The 23,828-nt window shown below is 41.3% G+C and overlaps 1 protein-coding gene across 2 annotated transcripts in view; it reads right to left on the bottom strand.

Annotated features, from left to right (window-relative positions):
- LOC148037944 (NAD(P)-linked oxidoreductase superfamily protein) overlaps positions 1–23,828 on the bottom strand; it is a 136,783-nt gene that overhangs the window by 34,666 nt on the left and 78,289 nt on the right. For both annotated transcript variants that reach the window (XM_087676982.1, XM_087676981.1), the window contains exons 5-8: positions 16,105–16,266; positions 15,994–16,016; positions 5,751–5,822; positions 1,708–1,875 (exon numbers count right to left, since the gene is read on the bottom strand). In XM_087676982.1, the coding sequence (XP_087533108.1) occupies positions 1,708–1,875; positions 5,751–5,822; positions 15,994–16,016; positions 16,105–16,266 (425 nt within the window). The remainder of the gene's footprint in view (positions 1–1,707; positions 1,876–5,750; positions 5,823–15,993; positions 16,017–16,104; positions 16,267–23,828) is intronic.

The raw sequence follows: 23,828 nt of genomic DNA, 5'->3' as shown, positions 1-23,828 counted from the left end.
TCTGATGATGGGAGGCGCAGGAGGTGTTTCTCAGGCGGGTTTGCTGCCAGGGGGCGGGCGTGGCCAAGGGCAGCGTGACTGATGGGAGCTGGTGCTTCATACGGGACTGGCGGGACGTTCTGCAGTCTGGCAGGTCAGTTGGCGTAAGGAGAAGCAGGTCAAGCTGCTGCAGGACAAGGCGCTGCTGTGCAAAGCACAGGGGCAGGGCGTCTCCTTCTGAAGGTTGAGGTTGGACCTGAGCAGAGACTCCCAAAGGCTGAGCAGAGCTGAGCTGAACAGGGCCTCAGCTGAACAGAGCCAATGCTCTGATACCAAATGTGAGATGAAGTCAGGATCGAAGCTCAGCCAGAAATCAGTAGACAGTGTGAGAGTGAAGCACGACACCCAATGCAATAGACTGAAAGAGTGTGTAGTGAAAGTACAAGGTACAACCCTTAAACCTTAGGGTTGTATCGGGTGTTCATACCCAAACATGATAAGTGCCTGTAAGTGTGTGGCATAAGTACATACAAAATAAGACCATAAGTCTGGGGGAAAAAACCTCTCCTACCAAGAGTAAAAAGTGCCCTAGTGTCCTACTAATTACCGACACTCCTATGTGAGCGTAGGCGTAAGTGAGGCGTAAGTGAAATACCCAACAAACTAGACTATTGAGCACTTGTATTTCTTTGTAATTTCTTCTGAGGAATATAATTAGCCACACTTTTTCAAAAACAAAAAGCTATTAAGAGACACATGTCCAGTGATCCACTGCTGCTGCAGGTAGCCACCTAGGAATAACCATTTTTGTAACTAGCTCTGCCACATCTCTACTTTAAAGCAGATGCCAGGAGAGTAAAGGCTGCAGCAGCTGCTTGAGAGTAACCACTCTAGCAACAAAAGGTAACTGCTCTTGACGTTGCTGGAGCTGGGGTGTCCTCTGGAGAGCAAAAGGCTGTCTCTACTTTAATGTAGACACCAGAGAGTAAAGGCTGCAGTAGCCGTTTGAGAGTAACCACTCTAGCAACAAAAAGTAACTGCCCTTGACATTGCTGGAGCTGGGATCTCCCTCCGGAAAGTAAAAGGCCCCTCGCAGTTGTTTCATGTTTTCCTTGTTCCTGCTTCTGTAGCCTCACTACAGCTGACCTGCAGTGCTGCTACAGCTATGCTATGGTGAACCTTCAGGCATGCCACAAAGATCACCCAATACGATCATAAATGTTCTAATTGAGGTTCAACTGACTAAGCTATGAAGCTGTAAACAAGAATGAAAACTCAGCTCATACTTGCTCTCTTCATATCCTCATAAAAAGTCTGTGTAAGATACATGTATTTTCAAGGATTTAACATGGACATCAAACTGGATATAAAAAAGATGAAGACCATTTCCTACCACCCATTCAAGCGTCACAAGTCAGTCAGGCACTTTTAGGCTGGTTGACTGTTTGCCTTCTGCCAGCTGTCCAGTAACATCAAACATTCTAGATAAACATAAAGCTACTTTAACAACCTCTCTACAAAAACCACAAAACAACTCTATGTTTACTTGTCAATTGCATTACTTAACCTTGCATATTGATGCTTTACTTGATCTTGCATCTTGATTGGTGTAAATAGAACTATATAAACCTTGCATATTGATGCTTTACTTGATCTTGCATCTTGCATCTTGATTGGTGTAAATAGAACTATATAAACCTGATTATGCTCCATGTCAGTTTCAAGTACCTTGTCCAATAGGAGAGTAAGCTATAATACTAACACCAAGCTCTTCACACGCCTTCTTCACTCCATTTCGTTCTGGGGCTCGGTAGATTAAACTATAGTGAACTTGGTTTGATGCCAATGGGATTCCACGTGCCTTTAACTGTGCATATGCACTTCTTAGTCTCTGTTCTGTGAATTGGTTCACAAACACAACAAGCATTAGTTGAATGCACCACCAAAACAATGGGAAGCAGAAACAGGAAGAAAACTGATCGAAGTTCCAAACTCTTGGCAATGGCATGTTTGAATGATTGGAGAAAACCCTTGTCCATTGACTGTCCCCCTCCCATGGGAAAAAAAATCAAGAGGATAAAGCATAACAAACATTCCACCAAAAACACACCTCCTCCCCCTTTTTCAACTGTCCCTCCTAACAAAAGCAAAACTTAATAATAATGAAATGTTGAAAGATTGCAAAAGAAGTTCTCAATTCAAGACACCATTTCTCCCAAGCTGCATTTGAAACAATCTTACCCTCAATTTTATGTGCCCTTTCTTACAAGTACTGACAAATTTCCTAATCTCATACAGTAAGAGCTATCCTATAGCTTCACATATAGCTCTTGCAAATTGCAACAAGTATCTCATGAACTTGTCATTGCTGCAGTTGATCCCCTTTTATTTGCACCACTTTTGTGTCAAAGAACAATGCCATGCAAATTGCACCAGCATCTCATGATATTGTCATTGCTGCAGTTCATCTCCTTTTATTTGCACCACTTTCTCGTCAAAGAACAATGCCATGGGGTAAGGATGGTAGTTTATGTGTAGCGTAGGACAAGAATATAAACCTCCTTGCAACTTTGTCAGCTTTAGTAAGCCCATCATTTACTGGTCATAAGTTGGCGATGGGAAAGGTTTTAGCATAGTCCACCAAGCTGCTCATGTGAAAGACCAAGACATATCTACTCAAGGATGAAATATAATTTTTTCTAAGAAGTGCAAACATGAAATCTGCAAGACCTGTTGAAGGTTCTACCTTTTGATTTTCACAAGTCCTGCAAACGGTACATCAAAATAACTCTCATGTGTGTTAAACTCCCACATTGAGGATGTGTTTGGGAGAAACCTTGCAAGAGGAGATATCTGTATAGTGCTGCCTCTCCCAATGCTCAGAAAGGCATCTCACTAGATTACCAATTAAAGGAATGCTACCTTCTACCTCACTAAAGCAGATTCATAAGAAGTTCAGCATGTGCACAACATTGGCATGAAATTCAAAATCAATAGTCAAAAGACAACTAGTCATGTTCACATTCTTGTAGGCGCTTGCAGCACATTACCCAAAATTTCATCACCTTGTTCCAAGTATTACCTATTGCCAATCTGATGCCTCGATCATAGAGATGAAACACTTTGGCAAGCAATGCTATCTCATTCCATGCACAAGACGAGCCAAATGCTGGGCATTTGGCATCATTAATCATGACATCTTCAGATTAAAATGGTGTATTCAAGCACATTATGTCTAATCAAGATTAAAGTGGTGTATTCAGATTAAAATGGTGTATTCAAGCACATTATGTCTACTCAAGAAGAAAATCTTACAAAGGTTTGAGAATGCTCTCCGCATTTTTATTTGCCACTCACCTAGAGATAGATTAATGATACAAACCAAGGAGCAAGACCTTCAAAATGTTCAATTGGAGCGTTTCCACAAATCAAACTGATCAATGTTATGATTATATGTTCTAACTAGAGTATCCCATCATGATTTCATGCATGAATGTAGAAAAAGGACCCCACTTGAGGTCATATAGACAGGCACCTAGACTGCAACCATCTCATTTAGTCAACAAACCTACACAATCAAAGCCAATGAACACCTCTTTCAAGCATGTGGTGCTTTTCCAGTGATGAAAGTAATTACTTACAATAGGTGGCATCACCAAGATGTGTTTTCCAAGTTTAGGGTTAACATGTGATTGACACCTTGCTCTATGGGCAAGCAAGCAAGCTGTAACATAAATTGTGTAGGACATGGGAAGGTCCATCAGTGGCATGGTTTCACTAGTTGAGAGCTGGAGATTAATGAATTATATAATGTGCAAGTGCAAAGAGCACATTTAAACAATTGAAATTAGCAGCTACAATTTTCCCAACATGTCATGCTGCAATTTTCATCGTCAATCCCAAATCTGAGGCATCAAAAAGACATCGTGGGAAATAGTCCAGAGGCAACACAACCCCTCCTGAAATAAGTGGTTTTTTTATACCCACACATAAAGAGAGGATTATGGATGCTAGTCAACCACACACTGGGCGTACAATAGACCTGCATAGTGTGTGGCTACACTAGACCTGCACAATATGCATGGAATCCAAGAAACTATCCCCATGCACATTAAAATCCCACAGCCCTGCAGAACCATTGTATCCCACAGTCCAATTATGTCACGCACACTATCCACCATGCCTAATGCTCACTAACCTGCTGCACACCATGCTGGTCTGTTGAGGGTTGGGGTTAGGGTTTAGGAGGCCAAGGTATAATTCAAATGACTTTCTTGCCAAAATACACAAGGTCAATGAAGCCAACCTTATTAAATAGTACTCCGGTACAGCTAGGAATCAGTATATGGTTGAGAGGTGCTTCAGGTTATGGATCAGATTGTCAAGAAAGTGAATAAAGGCATCCCTAAGGTCTGGTAGAAGTAGATTATCAAAGCCAACAAGCAGACCTCCTTTCATGGAAGGCAATTCAGATTATCTGTATATGCCTGTTAACCCAGTTCTTACTGGAGCAATCCTCTAATCCTCTAATCAATTTATGGCTACGTGCTCCATGTCGATTAGAATGCCATGCAAATGAAGAAAGACATTACTACCCACCAATATATCATCCAAGCTGAAAAGCATCATCACAATGTTCCTAAGAACACCTATTCCCAAAGTGAAGCATATATATCCACAGTGATGAATTATTTTAGCAAGCAAAGGCAGCTCATTCCATGCATGAGAAAACCCAAATGCCAGGAATTTGAGCCAAATTACTCATGACGACTTCTTCCAATTGCAAAACCTTACCCAATAACATTATTTCCGATCACCAAGACAAGTTCAATAGAGCTCAAGAATGCTCGTCTACAGTGGTACCTAGCTCCAAGTTTCCACAGGCATTCACCTAGAGATAGGTGAATAGTGCAGACCTACGGATAGGACATAGTGGTTTTCCAAAATTGAAGTGATCAGACTTAAAAGTACTTGTGCTAAGTGGACCATGCCATCATGACATCATGCAGGAAACAACTAAACAGAACCGCACTCAAGGTCCAACCCTGAAGAGTTACAGCCCGTGAACAAGTCCTTCAAGGGTCTCATGCAGTGCTGATCCATATTAATATTGTTTGCATTAGCTGGATCAAGCCATGATGATGTCTGGCAGGAATCTACAAAGAGAATCCTACTCAAGGTAGAATATATGCACCTAGTCAGCAATATTCTTGCATAAGCCTTGTATGCCAATCCTAATCAATCTAGAGGTGATGAGGTTTTTGAAGATGTATCACAATGTCAAACAAGTGAATGAAAACATCCTTAAAGCCTAGTAGAAGTAGATTACCAAATCCAACAAGAGAAGTCCACTTTCCTCTTTCAAGGAGGTGATTCAAATTACCTCAATATTAATTTTAACATTGTATTTAACAGAGCATTTTAGCAGTGTATTTAATATCATAATCAACATATAGCTGATAAAATGCTACAAAATATGGAATAGCAAGCAAATGAAGAAAGACATTGCCAAATCCCAATATAGTGCCCTAGCTAAAAAGCATCATCATCCAATTTCCTACTTAATGTTGGGAATTAAATGTCCCTGAACATTATCTTCGACCACTCTGTTATCTGATGCTCAAATATTGATGTCTGATCTATGCATCAGAATTTGTGACCATAGAGGAACAAAACACTAAGAAATCACTCAGCAAGTGTCACTGTAGATAAGCATGAACTGCCATCACTCCAGAAGATTTCCAGCCAAATTTCCCGATGACAATATTTACCATTATAATTTGAAACTCCAACCGCCTTCACAAGACCTTGCTCCACAGCATCCGCCAAACCATCAATATAGCCTGCAAAAGTTCACATAATTCAAATATTGACCCTAGATCCCTAGATAGAACTCGTGGATTGACAGAAAACATTCATATCTCTTTTTAAACCACACAGTAAAGGTAAAAATTATTGTGCTCAACTCCACAAAGCAAAATTACACTGTCAGTTCCAAGGAATCAAACTGTTTATGAGACAGATAGATGGAGCATTCGAAAATAGATGAAAATTTCTGCATTTCACATGGCAATTGTCTCAAAGTCTATTCATCACATACATGTATGCCAAATGTTTAGAGAAATGCAGAATTATTGTTGATACTCAATCCTAATCTATTAATAATCCCTGTTCTACCTTTGTGTTGAGATAATTATATCGGATTTAAGTCCACAAAGATGGGAATAGTTAAATAATATTCCTTGGAACATTCCTTGACTAATTAGAATAGTTAATAACATTGTTCATAGTAGAAATTATACTCTTGTGGTTAATTAAACCAAACATGGGAAATGAATTATTCTAGACCCATATAGAATAGGGTAAGCATACTCGGCCATTATGAGATTAAACACTGTGGTCCCAAACATTAAAATATATTGCTTTTGCAAAAGTATCTCTCATGCAACGACAATAAGCTTGAAATTTGAAATTTGAAGTTTAAGGTTCCATTACTCTTTGAACAATGTACATTACCTTGTTTATTTTTTAAAAATTAGGGTTAGTATGATCCAATCCCAAGGGATAAGTCATAGTCTGATCATACTTCCATAATATGTGCTTGCCACATGGAAATATATTTAAAAAACTGTGGGTATTCTGGTATGCCAATCATGCCAGCATCCCACCTTTGTAGACTATAAAAAAGAGACCATTCACAAACCATGAATCATTCATTTGCCTCAAACTTTAAACACTTCACCTAGAATTTGTCTACATTGCCATCTAAGCTTCATTATGGAAATGCATGGGTGGACATAGCCATCACTGTATTACTGTATTACTTTATTTGCAATTAAAAAATAGGCTCTTCTCTAATATGTTGTATCCTCTCTCTTCATGTTCGTTGTGCCATGTAAGTTTACATAGTATCGAAGCCCAAGAGGCTCTAAGAGGTGAAAAGTACAATAGAGGCAAGGACTCCAACCACAAAAAGGAGCAATGCTTGCATCAGAATCAGTTCTAGTGTATTAGGAAGCAATACTACTACACCATTTATTCAAACATTGAGGATTTGTCAACCAATCTTCACAAAAGGAAGTTAGATGATACAAATTACATTTTGTTGAAGTTCAAAATTAAAACTCTCCTTGATTCTTATGTAGTTCTAGAGATAGTGTTGAGGGCTAACGCAAAACCATAGCCTACCCCCAACCATCAAATCTAAGTATAATGGTTCCTACTATGTACCTTAGTTACAAGCATCTTTGACATTGATTTACCCTTGATTTAGATACAACCAAGGCATTAGAGGCTTGGAAAATAGTGAATAGTCATTACACGAAACTAAACAAGCATCCAAAAACCTAGAGAACTAGCTAGCAATAGAAAAGTTTACAAAAAGTGAGCCAACATGAGCATTCATCATCCAAATCAAGAAATTACATGACCAAATTAATAGCAAACAACAATAAAAACTTGAAGTACAGGCCAGCAACATAGAAGTTTGCTAAAAGAGAGATAGCAAAAGCATTCATCATCCAGCTCAAGAATCTCTGCAACCAAATGGCTGATGTTGGGATGCTAAAGACTAACAAGGAGCAAGGTGGTTTCATACGATTCATACGATACATTCAATACATGAATATGTAGAATATGGAGCATATACAAAAGTTATAAGAATAAAATACATTGTTTCATACATTCATTAAAAAATACATATAAAATCAGCTTACACACATAAAATATGCAACTTAAACATAGATCATGGAAAGTACAAAATACCATGAACTTGAAAGTGTGCGACGGGGAGAGGGAGAGAAAGAGGGAGTGTGGATGAAACTTGAAAGTGAAAGAGGGAAAGGAAGAGGGATAGGGAGAGGAGAGGAAGAGAAGATGTGGGTGAAAGTAGGAGAGGGAGAGAGAGGGAGAGGGAGTATAGGTTAATAGGAAAGGACGAGGGAGAGGGAGTGTAGGTTAGAGTGGAAGAGGGAAAGGGACTAGGAGAGGAGATCATATGAAATTGTCAACTGGCTGAACACACGAGAACCATACAAAACTGTATGAAACAAACATATGGAATGGTACTATACAACACGTTCTCTACACGTACAGAATGCAACTTGGACAAGGAGCTAGCTCGATAGTGTCTTCATATATATTCATAAAGTTTAATGAACTAGTAATAACTCTTACCACTCAAGTGAGACCTCAAGCATTGATGTTTGAGGAATTTTGTGCATCACAATTGGACTATACATGACCTCTATTAGTCAATATATTAAGAGAATATAGTAACATTTTGAGTATAGAATCCTCTTACTTCCACTTGGTATGGCAAAGAATGGCAAAAGAAAAGATGGCTTTCCACTTGCATGCAATGTTAGAAATAAAGAAACCATATGAAGCTTGTATAACGGGCAAGCAACAAAGAAAGACATTTCACAAGAGAGAAAAACAAGTAAAGGCCCTCTAGAATTGGCGCATGCTGACTTGTTAGATAAGATACCTACACGAGCCTTGGGGGATCTTCTTAGTTTATGTTGATTGGCAATGACTAAAGCAAGAAGATGGTGTACTTCCTTTGTGATAAGGCTTTAGCTTTTGGTAAGTCTAAAAAATGGCTACAACTTGCTGAAATGAAACAAGAAAAAGTATGAATAAATTCAAAACAAATGGTGTTGAAAAGTTAAAAAAGGCTTTTGAAGACTTTTGCAAGAGCAAAGAAATCAAGTGTCAACTAATGACACCTCATACAACTCAGCATAACAGTGTTGTTGAGCACAAGAAGAGAACCATTGTGGAAATGGCAAGGTACATGCTAAGCGTATGATATTGCCTACAAAACCAAGGCTGTTAACACTACAATTTAACTTTTAATCAAAGGTACACAAAGGCTCCCAAGGAAAAAACATGGCATTAGGCCTAGATTGGTAAGAAACCCTTTGTTTCCGGTCTCAAAACATTATGATGTGAATGCTATGCACATGTTCCAAATAAGAAAAGAAGCAAGCTAAAACCGAAAAGCCCCAAATATATCTTCTTGGGCTATAGTGATGAGCAAAAGGCTTATAAAATGTATGACCAAGAGACGAAGAATATCATAGCAAGTTGTGATGTGGTTTTCAAGAAGCAGCCACATGCAGTGGAAGCAAAAGAAAGCCCTTCCACTTTATTATCAAACGAAGAAGTAGTCACCGTCCCAAGAGTTATCCCTACACTAAAGGAGAACAAAGGATCATTTTCACATAATGAAAAGAAAGTTCACCAACTTTCCATAATGTACTAAAAAAGCCATTACTCCAATACATGAAACAGCTCTATGATCAATCCTATACCTATGTCTCTTGAGGAGAAGGCAAATGGATCAAGGTAGTCTAAGAGAATAGAGGGAAAAGGAGTCAACATGGCTACTGCTAACTTGAAAGAAGCACTTGCAAATCTAACATAGTAATCAACAATGCAAGTTAAGTATGACAATATAATGAAGAATGACACTTACAAGCTAGTGGATTGGGACCAACCAAAAGAAAGATTATTGCTCTATAATCACAATAATCATACGTCTATATCTCTAGATGAAAAGGCAAATGGACCAAGGTAGTCTAAGAAAATAGAGGAGAAAGAACTTAACATGGCCTTAATGATTAAGATTATGTAAGAAGTAAAAGAACTAACTAACTTGGAAGAAGCACTTGCAAATCTAGCATGGTAATCAGTTATGCAAGCTAAGTATGACAAAATAATGAAAATTGGAACTAGTGGATTGACCAACCAAGAGGAAGATTACTGACACTAAGTGGGTTTGGGATTAAAGCAAAGGTAGGTGGGATCTTAGAGAAGTACAAAGCAAATTTAGTTACCTAGGGATTTTCATAGGTTGAAGGATATGACTTTCAAGGATCATTCACTCCAACTACCAAAATGACCACTATTCAGTGTTTGCCCAATACTTGCAATGGTCGCTCACAAGATCAACTACCTTACCAAATGGGTATCAAGTCGACCTTCTTGATTAGTGACCTCAAGGAGGAGATGTATGTGACTCAACCAAAAGGGTTTGAGGCTTCCCCTTCTGAGCACAACATTTGTAAAGTGGAGAAGGTATTGTGTGGGCTGAAACAAGTCCTAGAGCATGGTATCAACGAATAGATAAATATATAGGCTTAAATTTCAAAATATGTGCCTCAAATGCTAGCTTTTATATTTACAAGAATGTTGAAAGTCTATAGTGATTGTTCTATATATGGACAGCTCAATTACTAACAACTGTAAAGATACGATCAATTAGACTCGAAGGGCTTAGAGTATTGAGTTTGAATGAGAAACTTAGGCTTCATAAACTATTGTTTGGTGATTGAAGTCTAACAAAATCCAAGAAAGATATTCATCTTCCAGAGAAAAATTAGGGGAGATCTTAAATGCATTTGGCATGTCCAATTGCAAGGAGATAGCTACACCTATAATGTCAATGTGAAGTCAACCATCGGGGATACCTCACTAGTAGTAGGCACTAGGAGGTATAGGAAGATGGTACCTTATCTCATCTATTTGTACAGCACTAAGACACACATCAATTATGTGGTTAGTGTTTTGAGTAGGTTCTCAAACAAGCCTCATGAGAATCATCACAAAGTCGGGATGCGAGTGCTCAAATACTTAAGGGGAACTCTTGACCATGTCATCATTTATAGTACTAGAACTTCTTTGGTTGTCCCTCTAAAACTATGACTCGAATTAAGCAAGTATAGTAATTCCAAGATATCAACTTTTGGTTCTTGTTTCTTGGGTTGATGAATTTTCTCTTGGATTAGCAAGTAGTCAATAGTGGCATTGTCTTCTAGCAAGGCTGACCACAAGGCAATTTGTCTTGTTGCATGTGAAGTAGCGTGGTTAAGAAGGATCCTATGGCACCATGGATCCAAGATGAATAGCCAATGTGCTAACATGTGACAACCAAAGTTGCATCACCTTTGCCAAACTCCAATGTTCTATGTATGTGCCAAACATATGGAGATTCGGCATCACTATATATGTGATTTGATCAAGAATGATATAGTGGAGTTGATCTATTGTCCAACAAAGAAGAATGGAGCAGATTTCTTTCACGAGGCACTTACAAGGATCTACTTTGAGTTTATCTTCAAAGACTTTGTGTTAGGCTGAAGTAGTTTACCTACAAGTGGACATTGAGGAAGGGGGGTTAAATACACTTAATGCTCCCCACCCTCATAAGGTGCCACCACTGATCCATGTAAGGCCCCCATTATGAGAAGCCATGTTTGGGTCCACACATTGGTACGGCCCGAACTTGCAAGTCAGATGAGGTCTACGTGAGCCATGATAAAAAAAGATAACCTATGTGGCCTTGCCTACGGGTTACATGGAGCTACCATTTTTGCAAGCTACAAAAGGGAGACCGTCCCAAAATTGTGAATCATCCATTCACCCTGTTAGAGTTCATCCATGAAGCTGTAAGCCATTCACCTAGAATCTATCTTAAATCGCCATCTAAGCTTCAGTGTGGAAGCACAAAGGAAGATAGAGCCGTCAGGAACACTATGAGCTGTAGAAAACATCTCAAACCTACATAAAAGATAGCAATATTGAAATGGCTAGAAGATTTTTTATCTCCTTTCTACAATGTTACATGGATTTTCACATCTTGCATAGCACTCACTATGAGCTAAGAAATGCATTCGATGCTGACTACCCTCTTAAATAGCCCCAAAACATGCTTATTTAAGGAAAAACGCAAAGCTAGTGTGCAATTTGAGAGAGTTTCTATGAAACCCTAATTTGCGAGGATCCATCCACATCTATAAATAGACAGGTTACCCCCATTCAGTCTTTATCCCTTCTATATAGGTTTTTCGCATTCATGTGAAGATCTTCACCATCAGCCTTCCTCCACGTGGCTGGCGTCCAACCTTTGTGACTCTTGCCACCACTCTATTTGCTACTCCAGCCCATGGCAACTGCCCTTCCAATTGCTGCTTGTTACCTAGCGCTTTTTCCACTCTTGCATTTTAGCCATCGCCAGCCCCAATCGACATCTCTTCTACTGCGTTTTCCAATTTCAACCATCAACCGGCATTGTCTGCATCTCCACTATTGTTGCCAAGCATCCTACTGCTTCTGGTGATCCGCATTTTGGTCTTCTGCACCCTCCAACACACTCCGATAGGTGGTTATAGTACTTGAGATTTATCTTCAGTAGATATCACACTCCGACACTCACAACTCTGCCCTTGAACATTCTATACACTCTTATATTCATTTACTATATTGATTCATTCACTTCACAGTTCTTAATCTCTCTTTGTTTGTGTTTGTATTATTGCATTTTTAAGTTTTGTGTTTTGCGTTTAGGATTTGAGTTTTTCACATCACTGTTTGTGTCTTTGTGTTGCTGTTGTAGTCGTATACTCTGTGTTTCCTCAATGCAAATCATAGCAATTTCTTCACATGGTATCAAAGCCAGTGCTCTTGTAAAGAGTATCTTGTGGATATTGTGAAGTGCTAGGTTTTGTACGAGGCACATGAACGACTCCTAACCAAATCATAATCTCAATCACCTTCTTCTTGGGATCTCATGATGTCTTATCACGCTCCTTCATCTCACTGGAAGCCCTGAGGAGGCATTGTGGGCTCTGTGAGGAAAACAGCACCCCACCTTCGCGTTCACCTGCTTTGTTTTCTCTTATTCCAGATTTCAATCTCATAACAAAGGAGGAGTTTGAAGAGTACTTGTGCATCACATATAGTTTATCTTACACCCCTCCTACCAATGTTGCTACAACATCCAAACTGGTTGGTGAGGCCGGCCACCTCTCCGATCATGGAGAACATACGACATTTGGGAGGATTGGTATTAGGTTCACACAACCCCTTTGAGTCGTTTGAATCAAAAGCCTCTCGTGTTTCTCCTTTTGTTGTGCAGGATCTAGATGATTTTTTGTATGTAAATGTCAATAGAGGGGGCTCTTGAAGCAGGCATCCTTCATCAGGTATATCTACATGTTCTGTTTCATTTGAGAATGTAAGCCACTCTTCTCAAATCCCTCCCATTCCACCACCCACCTCTTCTAGCCCACACCTCAATTTCCTCGCTTCTTCATTGTAAAACCTTGGATTACACTCTACATCCATATCCTCCACACTCTGGGTTGGAACCTCCATTTTTGCTCCTATCATATTCTCATTCTACACTTCCCTACCCCTTCACATCACAATACATCATTAGGGGAATACCAACCTTTAACACTATACCCTCCACTTACCCTCAAGCCTCTTTGGACCATGGGGCCTTGTCACAGGGCATTCCACCTCCTTAGATTCGCTCCATCTTCACACTCTTAGGTCTTTAGGCTATTGAGTCAAGGCCCATGGGATTTTCCGTGTAGGGCTAACATGTAGGTTTGCACCAGTCCTACTTGGACTGGAGACTTAGGATGCGTGTCATTCCATTCATGGTTTCATCATTCTAGAAGTTTTGCTCCTTTTCGAGCATGGAGACTTTCCCTCCCGAGGTGGATCATACAGCATCTCTCTTGATGCTATCATGGTGGTGACTTCTATCTTGTAATTCCAATTGGGATGCTTCCTCACATCATGGTTTTTTGACACCAAATGAAGACTAACATCCGGCTCCTCTTCCTCCTTCGGCATCAATATCTACAATTGAGAGAGGATTGCTACCCTTCTTGGTATTCTCTCAGTTTCGGCACTTACCTTCAACATTAATCTTTCCTCCCTTGTCGTACCTTCTTTTTTGCATTGCATGATTTCATTATCTTTATAAAGGGCAGTTGGGCAAGTGAACAATTTCCCCCACAAGGGACGCTATCCAAGTAGCACCTACTGTATGAGTATTCTCAGCATGTACCATCCTTTGCATCTCACTGTGCAAAGCACCCCTAGATAAATCTTGAGCTATCTCCACCAAAGGTTCTTACACCACACCACCACTCCTTCATCACCCCTTCCCTCATCATTGACACCATTGAGTGGATAGGTAGCTTGTCTATTTTGTAATAGGTTGGACCTAACCATCCCTTCTAATTTTCCCATATCGTACAATTACTTAATCGATCGCCAACCATCTATCCAAACACCTAAATATTTATTTATTTTATTTTTAAATTTAAAAAAATGCAATTCATTGTGGTTTCATCCTTTTTGTAGGACTTGGTAGGCCACTGGGTAGCCAACGAGCACCCTTTGTTCAATGCCCCGTTCTCTCTGGGGTGACTAATTGGACTCCCTTGGTAAGATATCCATTGCCTCTGTAGTCGTGCTAGGCCATTGGGCAGCCACTATACACCCTTTGTATGATGCCCTAGCTACTTTGGGGTGGGATGCCTTGGGTAACCTTGGATTGGCCTTCCTTTCTAGCCCTATTTTGGGCCTCAGAGGGGGTGTTGAACTAAGAAATGCATTCCATGCTGATTAGCATCTTGAACAGCCCTAAAACATGCTTATTTAATGAAAAATGCAAACTCGACGTGCAGTTTGAGAGAGTTTCTATGAAACCCTAATTTGGGAGGGTTCATCCACATCTATAAATAGCAAGCTGCCCCCATTCAGTCTTCATCCCTTCTATGCAAGTTTTTCACATTCACATGAAGATCTTCACTATCAGCCTTCCTTTGCGTGGCTGTCCAGCTTTTGTGACTGTTGCCACCACTCCATCTGTTGCTCCAGCCCTTGGCAACTACCCTTCCAGCTGCCGCCCGCTACTTGGCGTTTCTTCCACTGCTGCATTTGGCCCCAAACAGCCATCACCAGGCCCAATCGACACTTCTTCTGTTGTGTTTGGATGTTTCAGCCATCGTCGGCATCCTCGTGCATTTCCTTTACTACAACTAAGCATCCTACCACTTCTAGTGATTTGCATTTTGGTCTTCTATACCCTCCAACACACTCCAACCGGTGGTTATAGTACTCGGGATCCATCTTTGGTGGACGTCACACTCTGATACTCATCACCCTACCCTTGAGCATTCTATACACTCTTACATTCATTTACTATATTGATTCATTCACTTCACAATTCTCCTTGTCTCTTTGTTTGTGTTTGGGTTTTTGCGTTTTTGAGTTTTACATTTTGCAGTTTGTGTTTAGGGTTTGACCTATTTGCACGTCAGTATCTATGTATTTGTGTTTCTGTCATGGCTGTACACTCATGTTTCCTCAATGCAAACCCTAGCAGATTCTTCACACACACCCCTCTCAAAGATCTCTTTACTCGTTTCAGAACTCTTACCCAGAGAATGTAAACTAAAACCATAAAAATATAGTACATAATTTATCTGGAAACATTGAACAAGACTCCCTTTTACAGCTACAACTGTCCTAACCAACCAACTTGCATTGCAGGGATGACTGCTGTTGCTGCAGCTGCAATGCATGCTAGCCTTGCTAATATGGATAGCATTGTAGATAGTTGTGTGATAGACCAAATTTATTTTACAAAATTGATTCATAGACCAGAACGAAATACAGTCTGATGCATGCTGACTAAAATTCCAACAGTTTTGTACAGTCTTTTCACTTTAGAATGTCTATTGTCCATGCTGCTTACACCAACATTGGATAGCATTGACGAAACTTATACAATTCATGTACAACTAAACAATAGATTAAAAGAACTTATGCATATCTCAATCAGCCGAAATCCTAAAAGCCTTGTAATGCAAAGAAGCAATGCTACATTGAAGAGAATGTAACAACTCTGAACAGCCGTTCTTTGTTTCATAGTCTATGATGAATACGCGTATAGATTTTGTCAACATCAAGATCTTAGAGCTATCTTCAGAGAATGCTTGAAGAAAATGATGCATCAAAGATTAAGGTTACTAGAATAGCTTCATAACTTTGAAATCAGTAACAGACAATTACTGTAAGAAATCATCATAACCTTTGACTCTCAGTGCTACTACACAACCACTGTTTTTCAGGGGCTTAGCAAAAATGGTGGCTTTGTAATGTACTCCATGAGTTTGTAAAAGAGCACTGAGGTAGCAAAATTACCTTCATTTCCCCAGAGGCCAGGCCTGCATATTGCAAAATAAGATCAGAGACTTTCAACATTATCTATGATTCCAATGCACAGTATACAGCAGAAACTTCACACCCACATACCAATGCAACTGATACAAATCAACGCTTGACAGGCCAAGCCGTTTCAATGACTCTTTGAAAGCACAAATTACAGATCCACTACCCAAGCGCCATGGTAATGCAGCGAACTTTGTTGCAACTATTATTTTTGTGCTGTCTTTCCTTTTCCTCTCTTCAATAAATCTGAAAACATTAACATGGCCATAAATTCCATCTGTAAAGAACATTCAGAGCATGGCTCTGCCAAAATGAAGGCCAGCAACATCTTAAGTTTCTTCCTACATTTTGCTAGTTTACAGGTGCAGAATCAGTATACCAAGATTTACATCAATTAAATTGAAAATGAGCCTAGTTTACAGAACAAAGCAGCATGAGCAACATGATGATAAACACACAAGTATGATATGTCGAGTACACATTTATAAGTAGACATCATGATAGCAGAATTGCCATTTTTTGTAAAAGCCAATCAAATGTGGAAAATCCAAATTTTGACATAAATAAGAAATCGAGAGATTGAATTCAATATGGAAAGCAATGGTACAAGGAAAATTAAAAGTTGAAGACACTGGAAGTTGGCAGGGACGGAGGGAAGATCTCCTCCCTCTCTCATTTGCTCTCTCTTTTTTTTTTGTGATCATTCACTCCCTCTTCCTTTTGTGATCATTAGTGCTCTCTCTTTTTTTTTTGTAATGGGTTGTTTTATTATATCACAAACAAAGTACAGAAAAATGCAAAAATCAGGGCAAGGTCACCGCCCAATGCCAAGGAACTAAATCATCCCTAACCAAGATATCAGCGTGATATATATACTATAAGAAGATCAAGCTACCACTGGGGAAGTCCCTTAAGCTTTGCAACATGACGCTGAATGCCACTGGCAATATAAAAAATGAATGCATTGCGAGTGACCCAAATATGCCAGCAACCCCAAAATCTGAAAACATGAAACAGAATCTTCATATGAGATTGCACCTGACCATGATATTTAGCTTTACCAAACACCCAATGAAGAGGACACATCCAAGTCCCCATCACCACATGCCAAATGTCTCAGAGGAGAGCCCAAATCTGTCGAGCAAAAGGGCAAGAAATGAATCTTTGACCGGAAGTGTCAACCGTAGTGGTATAGAAGAAATAATTCCGATTAGAGATACCTCTGTAGTGAAGAGCCGATGCAATCCATATGAAGACCTTACATTTGAATGGTGTGTTATTGATCCATCCCTCCATTATTGTCAATTTCTACCAAGCTTAGATTTGTGCACTCCCCAAAGTGCATTGGCTTTGGCTGTCAACAATGTGCGGCCCCGAATCATCAAATGAAAAATCTAATTAACTAAAGAAGACTGAAGGGTCAAACGCCATACAAGATCCCAATCCTGTTAGGGACAATCAGAATCCAGGACAAGAAGGGTTGCCAACCCTGCAATAGATTGGAGACCTTTGCCCCAAAGATCACTGTAGCCACAAGGTACCCGAAATATCCGTTGATAGTGCAAAAGGACATCAGTGTGCCATGGGGCAAGAGAGTGGCATCAACCACCAATGTCAATTCAAGACGAGCCATGTGATTAAACTTCGGTCTCTCCAATTTTCCTTCCCAAGAAAATAGACAAGACACCGCTAATATTTCCATCTACAATGAATTAGTTGCCTCTCTTCCCTTTGTTGGATGCCATTGGACCTTGGAAAGCACCATTTTCCATGAGCACACTAAATGATTAAGAAGAACTGAGGTAGATGTAGAAAAGTGAACCTCAACATTAAGCACATGCCACCACAAACCCTAAATCTTCGTGTTACCATGCCAAAGGTTGCGATCCTTAAGAAAAGCGCTAGCACTAAGAGTCCAAGGTTATTAGCCAATACACGGTACCTGAAACAAGGACCAACGAAGGGGTGCCATATGGGTCGTATCAACGTCCAAAACAGCCCCACCTCCCATGGATTCCAGGGTGCAAACATGAATCCAAGTTATCTAAGATATCCAAGATATACTTGCCTGCACATAACTTTCTTTCACCTCATGAAACCGAAGTGTCAAGTGAAAGCCTTCAAGGCAACATTGGTCCAAGGTAGAAATGGCAAAAAATAGGTGCGCATGGGGAGCATAATAATCTGCACCACTTTAAGAGCACGTGGAATGGCCAAGCCTGAGATTTCCAATAACTAAACTTGGCTTCCAATTTATATGATATCCAATCCAGCAGAAGTCATGGCTGCACATCAACCCCCAAGGGATAAACAAGATGCCTTACAATATCTCCCTATTGAACAAGCACACCCTGCCACCGTAAATCTAGCAAATTCGAGCCCATGCAAGCAATAAGGAAAGATTTAGTAGCATCAATTCAAAGCCCCAACGTATGCCCAAATAATTCCCATACATCCAAGGCTTTCCAAAGATTAGAGACGTCCGCTTTCAGAACCATAAAAGCATCACCAGCCAATACCTAACCAACAAAATGTTGTTGCAAACGTAGAGATAGACCAAGTAGTTATCCCGTATCAACAAGGTGTGGTAGCATAGAAAAAATAGGGTGAGTAGCAAGTGCAAAAAAGAGTGGACTGCAAGGACACCTCTATCTAACCGAGCACCCCAAGGAAAATGACTCAATGACTCCACCATTTAGCATGACACAAGAAGCGACACCCATGCTGATGGTGTAAATCAACCTAGACATGCGAGGTCCAAAACCCATGACTTGCATGACGTCTACAAGAAAAGACCATTCCAAGAAGTCAAACGTCTTTTCCAATTCCAATTGCACCAAAACAGCCTCTTGCTGCATGTGACACACACAGCCTATGGCCATCTATGCATTTAGAATATTATGAAGAATGTTTCTACCCTTAATAAACCCATATTGGTGTGGATGAATAAGATCAAGTAAGTGCTTGTGGAGATGGTTTGCCAAGACCTTCGCAAAGATCTTATACATCAAGCCCATGAATGAAATCGGTATCCAACGCGTAAGTTTGGACAGGGAGGAAACTTTAGGAACCAACTTAATCACCCCCTATTTCCACAATGAAGGCATGCTGCTAGAGTCCTAAACTTGCTGGCACATGGTACCCAAAGGTTCTGCCAAAAGAGATGCATAGACACCAAAGAGCTCTCTCTCTCTCTCTTTTTTCGTGAAGATAATTGAATTAAGTAGTAAATATTTACATCAGACCATCAGGCCAGCATAGAAGTAACAGACATAAACTCTCTCTCACTGGAAATATTTACATGAGGCCTGCAGGCTATCAGAACAACCAAAACAACCTATTACATGAGTAGCCCTAATAAATCACACAGAAAGAACAGTTGGAGTAGAACGAACAATCGCCAGCCAGGAAGCAACAATATCCAGAAGAACTAGGTTAGTTGACATCATAGAAGAGATTTGCCATAACACTAATCCACGCACACAGGCCACATGCCCATGGATGCCCCATGCTAAATCAAAAATAAAGGCATTCCGAGTATGCCATATATGCCACAGGGCTGTCCATCTAAGGAAATGGAATAGGCAGGAACAATCTAAATGCAAAGAAGACATAAAGGACATATTTCCCATAATCCACGAACGAGCTGGTATGCGGTGCTGAGTTACTGAGGACCACACTCGGGAAATAAAATTCCAAATCTATCGCACAACAGGGCAAGAGACAAAGAGGTGAAGCAATGTCTCATCACATGTAGTGCAAAAAACATGACGACCTGCAGAGATCTTCCGGGCGGAGCACATCTCCTGTTTTGGAAGACCCCCAATGAGCAGCCTCCACATACACACTTTACCCTAATACGGAACCTTAGACTTCCAAAGCTAGATAAATCTTTCCCGCCACTTCTTTTTGCTATCCCAAAGATGCCATAACTTATTAACTTTCCCGGTGACCCACCTCTTATCTCCCACCATCTGATGATATATCTGATTAGCTGACCTGTTCTCAAAATCGTTAGGAAGCACAAACATCCAGTCATGCCATGGATACAATGGCTATAACGCAGGCAAAGGAGAGAACCTCTAAAGACTATATTGGATGGACGACCAAATGCCAGTATACCCACAAGGCACCCTAAAATACTTACGAATACGCCTAAAAGAATAAAGACAGGGTTGCCCAAGAATAACACCATGAAGAATTGTCTTCAATCCCAATCTAGCCATCCGATTAAACTTGTCTCACTACAAATCTTTTTTAGGCCAATCCAACAACCTTGAGGAAGCCAGTATTTCTCCTTGCAACAAATTTTCCTCCTTGAGAATATCAGGAAGACACCAAACTGCAATACGAAGCATTGCCTGCCAGGATGCAATCAAATGAGAAAGGAGAAAAGACTGGCAGACCTTAATAGACCTCATAGAATTAAGCACATGCCACTAGGAAGCATGAATAACCGTGCTACCATGAGAGTGTTAGACAGTCATTTCCTAGACAGCTGGACAGTATGAACATCAGTGCCACGTCAGCACCTGCAGTCGGACAGGTTGCTGCAGTCGACAGTATTTACTGCAGTCGGCTGCATTTAATGCAGCCAACCTACTGCAATTATTTCCTATTTTTCGGCTATTTATAGCCGGGTTTTTAGCACACTTCAGTATTCATTATTCAGATTCTGATCTTGAGATCTGTTGGCTGAGACAGACTATGCTCGGGCTGACGGAGATCGAGGTCATCAAGTCGGAGACATATGCAGATATTTCCTCTACCCCCTTGTGTGTTTCTGCACTCTTATACAGCATATTACACCGCAGATTTTCTACGTTTACACTGTCTCCTTTTTTCTCTCTCTCTCTCTTCTCTTTGTGTTCACTCTCTCAGTCTTTGTCCTACGCTTCCGCATCGCTGCACTCTGACATGGTATCAGAGCAATGAAGATGGATTGACCGAGGGCTGAACCTATATGAAGAGGAGATTTCAGCACGACACAAGGCTGTGTTTCCAGGCTTCGAGGGCGAGCGGGAGGGCTGCGCATCGGATCAAGGCTGAAGCGAGCGTGGGCATGCGGGAAAGGAGTCTAATCGGTGAATTTGTTGCAAGTTATTGCTGTTCGAAGAGGAGGAAGGCTGCGTTTAAGGACTTCCATTGCAGATTTTACCTTTTCATCGCCTCCGGCGGGTGAAGAAGGTTTGGGCAACGGAGGAATCAGTCCTAGAACGCTGCGTTTTCACAGTCAAAGGGGGCTGCTTTTGCGTTTGTGCAGGTATTGCACGTTAACATGTCTTCAGAGATTGATTTGGAGTTCCAAGCGATCATGGACAGGAAGGTGCCTGTCCTACCGGATCTTCCAACGGATCAAAAGCTTGATGGTGACAATTACCGCATCTGGCGGGTGATGATGTTGGCCATCTTAGAGTCTTATGATTTGGCAGAACTGGTGATGGAGGAGATTAACAGGCCCTCAATGAGGGATGAGTCCAAACTCTCTTCCAATGCTCGTGCGGAGTTGACCAAGGCCCAGTCTCATTGGGACAAACTGAATGCCAGGATTCAATCTTTTCTATTTCTGTCTTGCACCACAGCCATGATAGCTCACATCAAGCACTTGACGATGGCTTGTGAGATATGGCTGGAGCTTGACCAGATGTACAATCAGATGACCTGATGAAGAGGATTTCTTTGGAGGTGCAGATGCGGACTTTGTCCGTAAATAAGTCTTCTTCGCTTCGGAAACACATCAACAAGCTTCGGCAGCTTCAGATGCAAGTTCAAAATGCAGGAAAGCCTATTTCTTCCGAAGACATGGCGATCACTTTACTATCCCAGTTGCCGCCAGGATTCTGTACTTTTTATTCTGCTCTTATTGCAGGGCAGGAGTTGACTCTTCAATAGGAAGAGTCGGTTCCTATGGTCTTGGACCACGAGGAACAATTGAAGGGACAAAATGCTTCCAAATTGAAGGCATTGGTTGGTCAAGCCTCTCAGAATAAGAGGAAGGACCAAAAGAAGAAGAACGAGGACAACAAATCCAAGAAGGACAAGGAGAAGGAATCAACTTGCCATATTTGTGGCGAGACCGATCACTGAAAGAAGGATTGCCTCGACAAAGACAAGAAGGATACCAAGAAGAAGGACACGAAGGACTTTGGAGCAGTGGCTACACCCTCATCAGCTGCTTTTCTATGTTGATCGTAGATGACTACAGCAGGATGACTTGGGCCTATTTCTTAACTTTGAAGTTGGAGGCTTTCTCTCATTTCAAGGATTGGCTTCTCTTTGAGGAGAACTGTTCTGGCCGGTGACTGAAGACCTTGCATTCAGACAAGGGTGGTGAATTTATGTCTAATGAGTTTGCTCGTTTTTATCCACATAGGGGCATTCACCAGGAGTTTGCTAACACCAACACTCCCCAAGAGAATGGCATTTTGGAGCGGAAGAACCGAAGTGTGATTGAGATGGCACGCACCATGATGGAGCACCGCAAGACACCTCAGTTTCTGTGGGCCGAGGCAGTGGCTTCCGGAGTTCACATCCTTAATCGATCTCCCACTTCAGTCGTTGACAGGATGACACCTTTTGAGACTTGCTTCGGGACTAAGCCTGATGTCTCTTATTTCAGGATCTTTGGGTGTAACGCTTATGTGCACATTCCGAAGACGCAGCGTGATAAGTTCGAGACGGCTTCCCGACAACAGGTTTTTGTTGGCTATAGCTCCCAATCCTAAGGTTATCATTTGTTTGATCCTGTTAAGCGGGATGTCTACACAAGCCGAGAAGTGAGGTTCGTGGAAGTACCGGCCACAGAGGGGGGTGAGGAACACCCCGTCCTTGGAGATCCGGGGGAGAGTTGGGCTCCTGAGACAGTTTCTTTGGAGCCAGAGCCTCTTGATGGAGATTCTTCTTCAAATTCAGAGTCTTCTCTTCCACTGGCTACCCCCGAGGAGCTTCTGCCGGTGGATGTTCCTGAATCTTCAACAGATGGAGAGCGACGGGGAGAGGTTCGTCCTCCTCCTCGTTGGACCCGTGACACCCTCCGAGATTCAGGGATCGAGGGGATCCCTGAGGAGTGGAAACCGCAAGATGGACCACGGAGGTCACGGAGGAACCATGCACATTCTTCGGAGCTTGTCTACTCCAACTATTGTTTGTTGGCCCATGTTATGCAAGATCGAGAGCCCACTTCAGTGAAGGAGGCTTTGCAGTCTGATCACTTGCGGAAAGCCATGGAAGCCGAGTTGAAGGCTATTGAGAGGAATGGCACTTAGTCTCTTATGCCTCGTCCCTCTCACAAGAAGGTGATTGGTGTCAAGTGAGTCTTCAAGACCAAGTACCTTAGCGATGGTTCTTTGGACAAGCACAAGGCTCGCCTTGTTGCTAAAGGTTTTGCTCAACGCCCCGACATTGATTTCCATGATACTTTTTCCCCCACTGCTCGTATGGCGACTATTCGAGTTGTTCTTGCCTTGGCTGGCCATAGGAGATGGCCTGTTTATCAGCTGGATGTGAAGTCGGCCTTTTTGAATGGTGACTTGCAGGAGGAGATCTATGTTGAGCAGCCTCCTGGCTTTGGATCCTCGGATGGCAATGTTTACAGGTGGAAGAAGGCCTAGTATGGCCTCAAGCAGGCTCCGCATGTGCATGGAATGAGAAAATTGACTTGTTTCTTCAGTTGAAGTCGAGATATCAGCGCTCTAAGGCCGATCCGCAGCTTTATGTGCACCCTTCCAAGGTTGGTCGTGTGTTGTTTGTGTTGTATGTTGATGATTTGATTTTGATAGGGGATCATGCACAGAAGGTCCAAGAGACCA

The sequence above is a fragment of the Lygodium microphyllum genome, chromosome 4 (assembly GCF_053477565.2).
Source record: "Lygodium microphyllum isolate KBCC chromosome 4, Lygodium_microphyllum_v1.1.10, whole genome shotgun sequence".
In the NCBI taxonomy this organism is placed as follows: domain Eukaryota; kingdom Viridiplantae; phylum Streptophyta; class Polypodiopsida; order Schizaeales; family Lygodiaceae; genus Lygodium; species Lygodium microphyllum.
This window is presented reverse-complemented; position numbering and strand designations above follow the sequence as displayed.